The 15,277-nt window shown below is 33.1% G+C and overlaps 1 protein-coding gene across 1 annotated transcript in view; it reads left to right on the top strand.

Annotated features, from left to right (window-relative positions):
* LOC126886296 (uncharacterized) overlaps positions 1–14,759 on the top strand; it is a 106,235-nt gene extending 91,476 nt beyond the window's left edge. The window contains exons 10-11 of the mRNA XM_050653168.1: positions 6,319–6,370; positions 14,345–14,759. Of these exons, the coding sequence (XP_050509125.1) occupies positions 6,319–6,370; positions 14,345–14,400 (108 nt within the window). The 3' untranslated portion in view covers positions 14,401–14,759. The remainder of the gene's footprint in view (positions 1–6,318; positions 6,371–14,344) is intronic.
* The last annotated feature ends 518 nt before the right edge of the window (positions 14,760–15,277 follow it).

Here is a 15,277-nt window from a genome sequence, read left to right as displayed (position 1 = left end):
GTAGAAGCATATAATTTGGACCACATATACTACACACATCAAGGTTCAAATTTAGATATAAGGCCATCTCAGATTTTACCTTTTACAAAAATGGCGGGTATGCAAAATGGCGACTATACATATGTGACTTATAGCACGATAACTTTTGAACGAAAAGTCCGATTTCAACCAAATTTGTTATATAGATTCTTATTTTGATATGTTAGACCAAGGTCTTGAACCGAAAGAATCGATTTACCATAAGTTGTGTTTTTCCTGATTTTTATGTAAAAACATGTTGTTTTTTTACCAATTCTTTCACCCTGTATATATTAATTTTTCAAAAAGTTAATACCGACGTTGAAAAGAACGTAAAAATATTTTCTAGGAAATATTTTGAACTCTTTAGTTATATTAATTACCAATTAATAAATGCATAACGTATCTTAACATGTACCTATGAACCTATGTGCGGCGCATTCGTGCAAATAATATAAGAATTATTGTACATTTAATGGTAAAAGCATATAATTTGGACCACACATACAAAGATTCAAATTTAGATATGAGGCCATCTCAGATTTCGTCTTTTCAAAAATGGCAGGCATTCAAAATGAATCTACCGCACATAGGTACATGTGAAGATACGTTATGCATTTATTAAATGGTAATTAACATAACTAAAAAGTTCAAAATCTTTCCTAAAAAATATTTTTACACTATTTTCAATGGCGGTATTACCTTTTTGAAAAATTAATATATACAGGGTGAAAGAATTGAAAAAACAACAACATATTTTTACATAAAAAACAGTAAAAATACAACTTCTGGTAAACCGATTCTTCCGGTTCAAGACCTCGATCTTATTCATCAAAAAAAGAAACTTGATACCAAATTTGGCTAAAATCGGACTTTTCGTTCAAATCTATCGTGCTATTACTCACAGATGTATAGCCGCCATTTTGAATGCTCGCCATTTTTGTAAAAGGCAAAATCTGAGATGGCCTCATATCTAAATTTGAACTTTTGTATGTGTAGTATATGTTGTCCAAATTATATGACTCTACCATTAAATGTACAATAATTCTTATAACATTTGCACGAATCTGCCACATATAGGTACATGTGAAGATACGTTATGCATTTATTAAATGGTAATTATAATTAACATAACTACAAAGTTCAAAATATTTCCTAAAACATATTCTTACGCCCTTTTCAATAGTATTATTAAAATTTTGAAAAATTAATATATACAGGGTGAAAAAATTGAAAATAAATTATTTACATAATATAAAATAGTTTTACATAAAAAACCAGGAAAAACAAAACTTCTGGTAAAACGATTCTTCCAGTTTATGGCATCGATCTTGTAAATCACAAAACGAACCTACGTACCAAATTTGGTTGAAATCGGACTTTTCATTCAAAAGATATCGTGCTATTAGCCATATATGTATAGTCGCCCATTTTGAATGACCGCCATTTTTGTAAAAGGCAAAATCTGAGATAGCCTCTTATCTAAATTTGAACCTTTATTTGTGCAGTATATGTGGACCAAATTATACGCTTGTATCATTAAATGTGCAATTCTTATAATATATTGCACGAATCTGCCGCACTATAAATCGGTAAAGTTTTGATTTATTTTATATGAATATAATTACAAAATACTACAGAATTTCACTTTTTGACATAAATTTAATTAACAATGTCGTAAATTTTGTACAATATTTTTAATAATTAAAGTAAATAAATTGTAAGTTAACTCAAATAACAAATCGATTACTGTCATCGACCACTTACATTCAATCTCGATTAATCGCGGTAGGTAAAGTAAAATTCTTCTTTCAGTACAATAAAGTGCTACTTTACTCCCGCAAATGAGGGTAAATGAGTACAATAATGAATGCCTTTAGTGGCGATAAAAATTTTTATGTGGTACCTATGCTTGTAAGTAGGCTCTAAGAAAACTTTGTGAAAAATACACTTTGAAAAAAAAAACAGAAGCTTCTATGACCAATACGAAACAAGATAGCATTTTGTTTTTCTTAAAGTCATCTTTCCATTGTTTATTTACATCACGAGCTGAAAATTGAATGAATTCTAAATGAATATAGTTGGTTCATAAAAGTTTTATAAACCAACTTATACACTGCGGTACAAAAAGATAGATCCACTAAAAATTTGGTCATTTTTGATGTTTTGAATTTCCTAAACCTGTTGTCCGATTTAAGTGATTTTTTACCACGTTATAGCCTTATCCAATGACATTATCGATGTAATAATATTGCTAGACAGTTAAACTGTCATTGTATACCGGGTGTACGAATCAAACTGTGTTTTTTTCTCAAAGTTCGCATCACCCTGTGGACTATTCAAGCATTTATAAAATACTGAAATTAAAACCCAACTATAGCCTCAAGTTTTCTTAACATTTTGTCTTTCGATTCATTCGCTTATGTTTAATAATAAAAAAGTAAGGTACTTTAACAACTGGCCATGTTCGTCATCAGTACAGGGTATTTCTAAATAAGTGCGATAAACTTTAAGGGGTAATTTTACATGAGAAAATAATGACAATTTGTTTTATAATCATGTCCTCAAACGCTTCTTTCCGAGATACGGGATATTCAATTTTTTTTACAAACTGACGATTTATTTATTGCTTTAAAACCAGTTGAGATATGCAGATCAAATTCGGTGGGTTTAAAAACGTAGTTATTGCACATTTTTTGATATACAATTAAGAATTTTATATTCACTATTAGCGCACGTACGGGTAATATTATCGGTCATAATACTCGTTTGCGCGCCACTGGTGAATATTAAATTCTTAATTGTATATCAAAAAATGGGCAATAACTACGTCTTAAGACCCACCAAATTTGATTGGCACATCTCAACTGGTTTTAAAGCAATAAGTAAATCATCAGTTTGTAAAAAAAAATTGAACATTCCGTATCTCGGAAACGAAGCGTTTGCGGACATATGATTATACATATAGCAAATTGTCATTATTTTCTCATGTCTCATATCTCCCTTAAAGTTTTGTGCAAATATTTTAGAAACACCCTGTACTGATGAATAACATGGCCAGTTGTTAAAGTACCTAACTTTTTTATTATCCAACATAAGCGAATGAATCGAAAGACAAAATGTTAAGAAAACCTGATTCTATAGTTGGGTTTTAATTTCAGTATTTTATAAATGCCAGAATAGTCGACAGGGTGATGCGAACTTTGAGAAAAAAACACAGTTTGATTCGTACACCCGGTATAGTTTGACTGTCTAGCAATAATATTATTACAGATATGTTGTCAATGAATAAGGCTATAACGTGGTAAAAAATCAGTTAAATCGGACAACAGGTTTAGAAAATTCGAAACATCAAAAATGACCAAATTTTTAGTGGATCGATTAGTGTAGATATAGATAGTATGTAGTGAAGGAGTAAAAAGTTATAACCTGTTAAAGTGATGGTAAATGCAGATGTCATATTCTTGTAAGTATTTTGAACACCTGTTATAAGTGTGTGATTGATATTGGTGTTTTGAAGTACGTCCCATAGTGTACTTATCGGGACATTATCGTAGGCCTTTTGTAAATCTACAAACATTAGATGTATTAGTCGATTGCTTTCTATTTTCTTTTCAATTATTTGTTTTAAACAATCAAGTCATCTTCCAATTATTAATTAATTATTATAGTTTAAACAAGATTATATCGGGCACCCCTTGTTTTTATAATGTTTAACATATTAAATTACATATCAAATAATTTTTATTCATTAAACAGATCGGTGAAGGTCGTTCTTATATCGGATCCTCTACTACACGGGACGACATGGGATGGGGATGGGACCACTCCCAAGTAGCACCGAACGGGTTTATTAAGTCTTTTAAGGATGCTTTAAAACTGTAGAATAAAACTAAAATTAAAACCATTTGGTTTTTAAGTAAACCTTAAGGTTGCAATAAAACCGCTTTTAGCACAAAAGGGCCACTCTGAAAGAGGTCAATAAAACCAAAAATAAAAACCTTCTTAAAACTGTGAAGGTGATTTTAAAACCATGTTAAAAGACACTTTAAGTGCAGGCAGTTTTATAGCAAGCTTAAAAAGGTTTTTTAAGTGGAGAATTTTAAAGACAATTTACCATATTAAATGATTCTTTAAACCCATATACTCCATATAGGCTAACAAATTTTTACATGTGTTATGATAGGTAGATACGTATTTGTAACCATAAAATAATAAAAAGTACTTGTTTATTTCGGACTGTCAAGGTAGAAAAACACTTGCGCGCCCAACTTTATTGATAATGTTAACAAAAATAGGTCTAAATAACTCACGCGCCCTAAAATGTCTGACTTTTGGCGATTAAAAAATAAAAATAATAAAATAAATTTAAATCCGAAAAATATTAATTTGAAATAAAAATAGTTTTATCTACAATTTTAATGTTTTAATGTTAAAATAAATCGAATTTATGTCTGTAAGTCGCTTATTTATAATTTTTATGTAAGCCTTATATTGTAATATATCATGGCTTTCAGCATCTCCAGAAAGTAATATGGCCGAAATCCAAATACAATTATTTGGTCTATCGACAGAAAATTGTTAAGATCAAATGGTTTTATTTTATACCTTTCCAAGAGCATATATCCTACATAAAAGCAAGGTTGCCTTGGAATTAAAACCGTTTAGTTTTAATGCTGCTGTCAATAATGCCACTCGGTTTTAAGGTGAATCTAACCTAAAATCGTGGCGTCGTAGTACTGTGTGTGTTGTATTGTTCCTTTAAAATTACCAGTTCGTTTATATTTTAAGTACTTGCGAATTATTTCTTCCATACTAAATGTACATCCACGTTTTACAACACACTACAGACTGTTTCGCTCTAAAACAAATGACCGACCATTTTGGACATGAAAGAAGAGGGGATGAGTTTAGTTTTATTGTTTCTAACAAGAAGCATAGTTTAGTCTTGACGATAACCAAATTGATTCAGTTAAGAGCGTTTGGTTTTAATATAGCCTATTAATTGCTTTTAAGAAAGCAACTTTAAAGAAAACTAAAAATAGTTTTAAGGCATATGTTTTACTGACATAATAGTCTTGAGATCAAGTAGTTTTAATAATAGGTTTTATTAGTCACATTAGGAGAATCTTTAAAATTGCAATAAAACTAAAAGGTAACAAACTAAAATCTAATAAAACCAACAGTCCGGAAGTTCTTCATAAAACTGATTAGTTTTAAAGTGAACTGAGAATAAACCATTTTAAAACTACAATAAGACAAATTATCTATTATGATTAATTAGTCTTATTTGATACTCTTATTAGATACTTTAAAACTAGTGATAAATGCTTAACAGTTTTAAAGCTCTGGCAGTATATCTACAAGGTAACTTTAAAACCATTATCTTCATATTTACCACAATAAAACCTTTATAAACCTTAAATAAAACTAAAATGTTTTTATTGTGCTACTTGGGCTGGTTATAACTGTTTATTGCCAACCGTCACTAAAGCCATTCATTATTGTACTCATTTGACGCCATTTGCGGCAGTAAAGTAACACTTTATTGTACTGAAAGAAGAATTTTACTTTACCTGCCGCAATTAATCGAGATTGAATGTAAGTGGGCGATGGCAATAATCGATTATTTATTTGAGTTAACTTACAATTTACTTCCTTTAATTATTAAAAATATTGTACAAAATATACATTCTTCATTAAATTTTGTCAAAAAGTGAAATTCTGTAGTATTTTGTAATTACATATATTCATATCAAATAAATCAAAACTTTACCGATTTAGTAATTATTCAATATCGATAACTATCGATTAAAAATGGAAAGCGGCCATCATGCAAAAGACATCTGTCATCACTGTCATGAATTTTTTGTTACTTATGTCTAAAATTTAAAAAATTCTTAAATTGTAAATTGTAAGAAAGTGTTAAAACCAATATCAAATGCGATAAAATTTTGTATGCACCACGTCAGTAAAGATTCTTTTTTTTCGAACTCGTCCGTTATTCGCCTCGCTCGCTCTGCTCATAATATCAGACTCGTTTGATAAAGAGTAACTTTACTGACGGTGATTTCTGCTCATGTGGAGATGACAGGAAACATTGAGTCACAATATTTATTCATAAATTAAATTCGAGAGGGATGTATAGGTTTTTTAAGAGATGCAGTTTGTTTTCTTCTTTCAAGTAGTTTAAAACCGCTTAAAAATTGAGTTAGCAGGTTAATAGATTTAGCCGACAAATTGTCTCATGCTATTGGTATACATAACAAATTATTTTAAACAACGCACTTTATTTTTTAGGGAATAAAAATAGAAGCTGTTCAAGAAACTGGCAACAGAGAGAATCTATCAGGTAAATTTGTACACATTATAGGTCTGGATCCCGCGTATGAAAAAAAAAGTTGATTAATAGCAAGCGGAAAATTTTTTAATAGCTTAAGGGTGTCTAGTCGGATAAACTTTGATATATGGGAACACTGGAACAGGGGCAGTTTTAATTGTGGAACAGGTTAAAAATTTGGAACGGTCACACCACGAAAACGGCACATTTATTTTGTCCGACAGAACAGACTTAAACTCTCCGGACAGAGATTTAATTCTCATGCAAAAATCAGACTGCTATTTATCACCTGTCATAGTTCCTGTCATTTGACATATTCTACATGTTCCACTCATTAAAACGCCCATTTGGTGTTAAATAGCAGTCTGATTTTTGCATGAGAGTTTAATCTCTGTTCGAAGAGTTTAAGTCTGTTCTGTCGGACAAAATAAATGTGCCGTTTTCGTGGTGTGACCGTTCCAAATTTTTAACCTGTTCCACAATTAAAACTGCCTCTGTTCCAGTGTTCCCATATATCAAAGTTTATCCGACTAGACACCCTTAGCTATTAACAAATTTTCAGCTTGCTATTAATCAACTTTTTTCATACGCGGGATCCAGACCTATTATTAATATTCCTAATTTAGAAAGTAATGTCGATGTAAGTCACTTTTTACTTGGACTTCAGAGAGAACACGTTAAATCTTATACTTTTTCTTACATCATCATCATCATTAGTTCCACAGCTCAGATTGGGCCTTGACTTGTTCATTTAGTTCTGTCCTTTCATTTATATTTCTAGATTTCATTCTCCAGTTCGAGTTCTTTCTGTTAGGTATCAGGTATCACTATAATGGATGATGTGGACTATATGATAGAATATGTTAAAAAATGTTGAATCATGGTTTTGTTAATTTCATTCTATAGTAAAAGCCAAAGTTAGAATGCAGTGGTAGTCTTACGGCGCGCATGGATGCCGCTCATGTCGGCACAGTGGTAGGTGCGTGTATACAACCCTAGGCAATTGTGTGCGCGTACATTCCAGTGCTGAATCCGGTCCTAATGTACCGCTTGAGGCAAACCGGCAACGTGGTCGGCCATTCTCCGGTAAGAAATCTCGCACTGCATTCTAACTGTGGCTTCTACTGTAGTAAACCGTATCCATCGTTCTTCTAAACCACTTTATAAGGACTCTATAATTGATCAAAGTTCTAAGAGACATGTCTTGGACGACAGATGTGTTCGCATAATTGCAAACTTGTATTGGAATCAAACAACAAGTTTTAGTAGATGGCTTGGAATCACAGGCTCTTAATAGGGCTTTTCATCGATTGTCATTTGTTTCGAGCTTCTGTCATGTGTCACATAATATTAATATATCTAAGTCATACGTCTTTGGTTTGTGTCATTGGTTATATCAATAACGTATGACGTAGATATATTAATATTATGTGACATATGACAGAAGCTCGAAACAAATGACTGTGAATGAAAAGCCCTATACGTTTACTTCGAAAGAATTTTCAGAGTTGCACTTTCTAAAAAACAAGAAGAAATAGTTTGTTATGAACGGTGAAGCCATCAATAATTTGCGATATGCGGACGACACAGCACTCCTAGCTTCTACTCTAGAAGATCTGCAAACCCTACTTGATACTGTCTTTGAGAGCTTTGAGAGCACATCAAAGAAACATGAAACGTAAATCACGTTTCATGGAAATAAAACACTGCTAAACAAATAGACGTCTGGCCATTTATGAAACTTTTCGAAAATAAAAATGTGTTATGAGCATGAATCACACTCGTTTCATTGGTAGGCGGACTTCAAGATTTGTTTAGCCGTGTTTAATTTTCATGAAACGTGTTTTACGTTTCATGTTTCATGTTTTTCGTTTCATGTTTCGTTGGTGTGCCTAAGGAAGCAGATCTGGATCTGAACATACGGAAAACCAAAATACTCGTAATCAGAATATAAAACCGTCTGTGTAGGTACGTAAATAATACCAAACTTGAGCAAGTCGATCAAATTATTTACCTTGGATATCAGTTAAACTATAACGCAGAGAGTCACGGTGAAATTAGATCCAGGATACAGCAGGCCAGAGCCTCTTTTAGAAGGATGTCCAAAGTATTATGTAACAGAGACCTAAAATTGGTATTGAGGATCCGCCTACTTCGCTACTACGTGTTCTCGGTCTTACTTTATGGTGTCCAGTCTTGGACTGTGAATAAAATTGATCTAAATTTAAATTGCCTTGAGCCTTTCGAAATGTGCTGCTATAGAAGAATTTTAAGTTTCTTGGGTGGAGAAGATCCGAAACTCCACAATACTAGAACGTCTCAGCAAAACTTCTGAGATTATAAAAAGCATCAAGAATACAAAGCTGGAGTATTTCGGACATATAATGAGAGGTCCCAAATATAGGTTGCTACAAAATATGCAAGGGAAAATAGCAAGCAAACGCAATCCAGGACGAAGAAGAACCTCATGGTTGAAGAACTTGCGAGATTGGTATGGTATTGATACAAGCATGCTATTTAGGGTGGCAGTGAATAAAATCAAGATACCTATAATGGTAACCAACGTTCTGAAAGGAAATGCTACATGAAGAAGAGAATAGTCCATTGCGCACTTAATTAACTAGATAGCTTCTAAGCTACACAGGTACACAGGCTTACACTTTAAGGTATAATTGAAATAACCAGCCGTTTTGAAAAGGTGGTTTTATTCGCGATGAAAAACAAAGTATCTGACCTCTGCGGTGGAATAAATTTAAACTACTATAAGTGGTATAAACAAACCAGAAAAGTGTTGATTTGAATGGAATTTGGTCACTATCAAGAAATTTTTAGTAAATTTCAGCATGATGAGTACATTAAAATATTTTAAATCAAATCGGTATTGTTCTGTTCCTCAAATGAATGTTTGTTTATACCATTTATATCGGCCATTTTCCTCGATTCGACCTGTCCTCTATATTCGGTTTCAATCGCGTATTTTGAAATATTATTTAATTCAAAATACCAAATTACTACGAATATAGTTTTGATATGAGTAAGCCATAATTTGATATTTTCTCTTCATTTTCTGTTTTGTTGAATACTAATTCAAACAAAATTCAAATAATAAACTTGTTACAAGTTCCCTTGTAGAACTTTCTGAGCCTGGTAGACGAGACCTGTTGCTTTGGGGACACCTTCGTAAATGTCCCTAATGACGTAAATTTTAGTCTTAAGTTATGTTTATTTTGAAGTTTCGGTTTCCACTTCGGAAATCGTAGAAATTCGTATGACAAAAAAAAATAGCTTCAGATATTTAGCTTAAAGTTAAGTCGTAGATGTTTAGGCTTTGGCCACACGGGCGATTTTTTACGGCGCCGTAAGAGCCGTAAAAATAAGCGCGAAAATGGGTCCCACGGTGACAATAGTAGATGGCCAGACTGAGCTGTAAAATATCGCGCAGTAACATCGAACCGGCCCATCTTTGGTGTCGTGTCACAAACGAAGGGACGAATTCATTTTATTGGCGACACGCCGTAATTTACATCCACGTGTGGCCATGCTTTTTACAGCGCTTACTGCCGCGTAATTTTACGGCGCTTACTGCTCTTACGGCGCCGTAAAAATCGCCCGTGTGGCCAAAGCCTTAGTTCTTCGGATCCCAAAACTACACTGCGCGCCAAAATTAATGCAAAATTTTAAAATTATAATTCAGTTGCAATGAAAAAAAATGTTTGTTCTCTCGTGCTTTAAGGTTGTTTTTAGAACATCTAAAAAATTTTTTCTTTATTACAAAAAGTGTATTGAAATAAACAATGTAACATCATAAATCTAAACATCTAAACAAACATCTGATCTAAACGAACTAACATTATAATTAAATGATAGAATTGAAATTTTTAGAGTTCAAGAAAGTACTAGTACCGAGTATTGCCTCCTCTGGCGTTTATACTGCTTGACAATGATCTATCTTACTGAGAATTACCGTTCTTATTTCTTCTTGATCAATTTGATCCCAAATTTCAACTAACCGCAAAAACAGTTCATTCACCTAATGTGTTTGGTGCATTAGGTAGTTGTCGTAGTCATCTGCCTATGATGTCCCAAATATGTTCTAGGGGGTTGAGGTCAAGAGTTCTCGTATGCCAATCCATGGCAGGAATTCCAACCTCCGGACGATATTGGTTTACAATTCTTGCCATATGTGGCCTGGCATTATCTTGCATAAGCATGAAGTTATCCCCAGTAAATGATGTAAATGGCACGACATGCTCTTTAAAATGTCTGTAATATACCTATGTGATGTAATCCACCCGTGATCTATTCTAACTCCATACTATACACTCCCTATGGTACATATTACACTGTGCGTAGCGTTCCCCAGGCCTTCTCTACATTCTGTTCCGCCTGTCATCAGAAAAGAGACAGTACCTGGATTCAACGGTGAACAATATTCTTCCCCAATCGTCATTATTCCAAACAACATGTTTACGAGCAAAATGAAATATTTGCCTTCTATGGTCTCTGGTCAATAATGGGCCAGTGGGTGCCCTTCCAAGGTGTAGGTCGTTTTCTTAAGTCTTCTCCTTATCGTATATTGGCTGATTCTAAAGTTATAATGATCCAAAAATTCATTTTGTAGAGTACTGGTAACAAACCTTTGTCTCAATGTATGTACGAAGTGTCAAAAACCGGTCTTGATTAGGAGGTGTAAGGGTAAGAACAGAACAAGTGGGTCGAGGTGGAGGTGTAGGTCGCGATGGATGCTACTAGTTAAGTCGCGGTCGATGTCGACAGCACGTAGCAAGGAGGTCACCTGCGCTGCCAGTCGAGCTAGAACCAGGACCGTGCGGTGCTATGATGCGGTGAGGCAGCCGCATCAGGCGGCATCACAAGAGGGGTGGCATAATCAGTAAAATCAAAATACAAATAATTGAGCCATTTAATAATTAAAAATATATATAGGACCAAGTGTCAACCGAAAATATTTAACCAGTGAAGGTACAGAACTTATTTTGACAAATTTGGAAAAATTGGTTCTTGATTTAAAACGGCTCAGAGGACAAGGCTCTGATAATGAGGTTAATATGAAAAGAATACGAAAGGGTGTGCAAAACAGAATATTTGAAAAATATCCGAGGGCGTTTTACGTGCCTGTGCATGCCACCTTAGTCTAAATGGCGCAGCGTCTTCTTCTACAGAAACAACAACCTTCTTTTGGTATTATACAAGAACTGTACACTTTTTTCTGGTTTTTCAAAGCGTTGGGAAGTTCTGACAAAGAAAACATGTCGCACAACTAACACTAAAACCGTTGAGTACTACTAGGTGTTAAGTCGAATAGATGCATTGAAACCTCTAAGATTTCAATTTTGTGAAATATATAATGCCTTATTCGAAATAGTAGAAGACGTCAACAATGATTCACAAACTAAAATCAAAGCAAGAGGATTAGTAAAAAATATTAAAAATTATAAATTTATACGCCGTGTAGTTCTTTGGCATGATATTTTATTTCATATAAATTCAGTCTCGAATACGTTGCAACATGTACCTAACTATAAATTTGTCAGATTGTGTAAAAATGTCGTCAGAAACTATGGAAAAAATGAAAATTTACTGACAATTTGCCTATGACCAAATGAAAATTACTGATAATGAAATTGCAAAAAATCTTGTAAATAAGTTCCAAATTTCCTGTTGAAAATGAATATTGAGGCAAGAGAAAAATGCGTCAATTTGATCTGTGGATCAGCTCTCAACAGAGGAAGAGAAATTTAAAGTAAATTTTTTCATCTATATTTTAGACATTGTCTTTAATTCTTTGATTGATCGATTTTCGCTTTTAGAAACTCATAATAAAAATTTTAATTTTCTTTTTTAATAAAAAGATGATTAAATACTAGAAAATCTTCATTCAATACTTTTTATAGAAAAAGATTCGAATATAGAGGCAAATGATTTTCTAGAAGAATTATTGCATGCTTTATCTCAAATGATGCCATACTCCATGAAACCTTTAGAGGTTTTGAACTATTTGTGCCAAAATAACCTAATTTCTTTATACCCAAATATAGTTGTATCACTAAGGCCGGTATTATCTGTCCCGATTAAACCCCGGTTAGAGGAATTTTGTCATGCGAGGTGCAGAAAGTACCAACCCTAAGAATTTTATTAATACTCTCTGTCTCGGTAGCTTGGGAAAAGAAGTTTTTCAAAACTAAAAATGATTAAAACTATTTACGAAGCTACGTAAGCCAAGCCGCACACCAAAGAAACATGAAACGAAAAACATGTTTAATGAAAAGAAAACACTGCTAAACAAATCTCAAAGTCCGCCTACCAATGAAACGAGTGTGATTCATGCTCATGACACATTTTTATTTTCGGAGAGTTTCATAAATGGCCGGACGTATATTTGTTTAGCACTGTTTTATTTCCATGAAACGTAATTTACGTTTCATGTTTCTTTGATGTGATGCCTAAGTCTACTTACGATAAGACAAACAAAACTAAAAAAAATAGCACTTATTTCAATAGAGTCCTCACTAGCTGCTACTTTAGACTACACCAATCTGATTGACGAGTTTGCCAAAATTAAAATCAAAAGGATAAAATTGTAATTTTCAAAAAATGTTATTTAATGTTAATACATGTTTCATTTAATTTAAAGTATGTTTTGTTTTTAAAATAAAAGTTTTCGTTCATTTTGTGTAATTTCATTTAATAAAAATAAATACTAGTATTAAGTTTCAATAATATTTAGGGGGCGGCATTTCGAAGACTTGCATCATATTAAAAAGATATACCGCACGGCTCTGGCTAGAACCACTATAAAGTGAAGTAGTCTAATGAAATTTGAATGACAAAAAGACGGCTTTTGTGATGTTGTGTCAGTCAAGTGATGGAATGTCAGCTGTAAATCAGATCCTCAAAAATGAATAACCATTTTCAAACTTAGTTTTTTTTTTAATCAGATCCTGTTTCATATTTCAAAAATTTCCTGAATTTAATTACTTTAGAAATTCAAAAATAAACTGAATACAAAAAAAGGGATTATATAAAAAGTATCAACTCAGATAGCGCAGGTAATGACAACTTGGCTTCGAACGGACCAATCACAGGGAAGCATCCTTGTAGGCCGCGCAGTAGACATCCATGTAAAACAAACTCATTTTATTTTCAAAAGCAACGATGTAAACCTCCTGGATGGCATTGCGCTAAACCTCCACCGCGACTTACCCTGTTCTCTTCCATTCACTAAAATGTGTTTGTTTTACAATACGACAAGCCAGAGGTGGCGCGTGACCTTGAGCGAAAATACACAGCGACAAATGCAGAATACGAGAAGGTCAGCCGCCAGTACTCGCTTGTCGCATTGTACATGGATATCGATATCGACCGCGACCTCCACCTCCACCGCGACCAACTTGTTCTGTTCTTACCCTTACCCTTCTACGGCCTTGACCGGGTCTTCTCGAGTTACTTCCAGTATCAGAAAAACGTATTGACACTCTTGAAATGGTTGACTGATTGACGTTAAACGTTCAGTAACTGTATCCTTCTTCGCGAAGAGTAACGATTCTAATACAGTCACTTTCTGACAAATTTCAATTTTCTTGTTGCTGGTGGTTAATTTCAAACGAAAAAACACTTAATAAACTTGAAAAACGCCTTTAAACTTTAAGCACAACGTATTCCAATCCAACTAAAGTCGACTTAAAATGAAGCACAACTATAATAGCATGTTTTTAATTTTTTTTGAAAAAAAATTATAAAAACATCAGCGTTTTTTACCATTCTTTCGATAAATTTTACAATATACCGGAGGTAACAACAATATATTATCACAAAAATCGAAACATTTAAATTATTTGATTTACCAAGGTTTTTTTAAATTATGCATTAATGTTGGCGCGCAGCGTATTTATATTTCGACTGTTATTTTTCTTATAATTTTCATATCCTTTTTTAAAAGTACTGACATAAATAATTTTACATTTACAGGTAAAGAACATCTTAACAGAGGATACTACGATTCTGACAATTCCGATTCAGATTAAAAATATTCTTGTTTTTTCTTATAAAATAGTAGTGTTTTAGTATAAAGTATGTAAGTACTGTTCGCTCACCAGAAAATCTATTAACAAAACTTAGAAATCATTTCAATTGGCTATAGCACCAAAACTAATCTTCTGTAGACGTATTATGTGAAATTATTAACAGTTGACGAGCCTCCTGTTGTGGTGTCTCCTTTTCTTGGTTTTCCAAAATAAATTGCCATACCAATATATATACACTGACCGGCACGAAAAACGGGCACCCCACAAAATGGGTTATTTTTATTTCTCGAATTTCCCAAAGTCGAAATTCAATAGTATTGTCAGGGTATCGCTCAAAATTGATAGCCTCTGGAGGGGCCTGAGACGAGAGATGAGTGCAGTTTAATGGTGGTGTAAACATTTTTAAAATAAGGGAAAATGGCTAATAAACAAATAAATATATGCTACTTGCCATCAAGTATTTACGAAATACAAAATGTCTGCTCTGACAATCCTATTGGATTTGAAGTATAAACCTGTTGTCCGATTTAAATTATTTTTTTAATATGTTATAGCCTTATTCTTTAACAATATCGCTGTAATAATATTGTTTTTAGACAGGTAAATTGCCATTGTATACCGGGTGTACCAATCAAACTGTGTTTTTTTCTCAAAGTTCACCACACCCTGTGGAATATTCTAGCATTTATAAAATACTGAAATTAAAACCCAACTATAGCCTCAGGGTTTCTTGACATTTTGTTTTTTTATTCATTTGCTTATGTTGGATAGTAAAAAACGTTAGGTACTTGAACAACTAGCTATTTTCTTCATGAATACAGGCAGTTTCTAAATAAGTGCGACAAACTTTAAGGAGTAATTCTGCTTGAAAAAATAA

This window comes from Diabrotica virgifera, chromosome 6 (assembly GCF_917563875.1).
Source record: "Diabrotica virgifera virgifera chromosome 6, PGI_DIABVI_V3a".
In the NCBI taxonomy this organism is placed as follows: domain Eukaryota; kingdom Metazoa; phylum Arthropoda; class Insecta; order Coleoptera; family Chrysomelidae; genus Diabrotica; species Diabrotica virgifera.
This window is presented reverse-complemented; position numbering and strand designations above follow the sequence as displayed.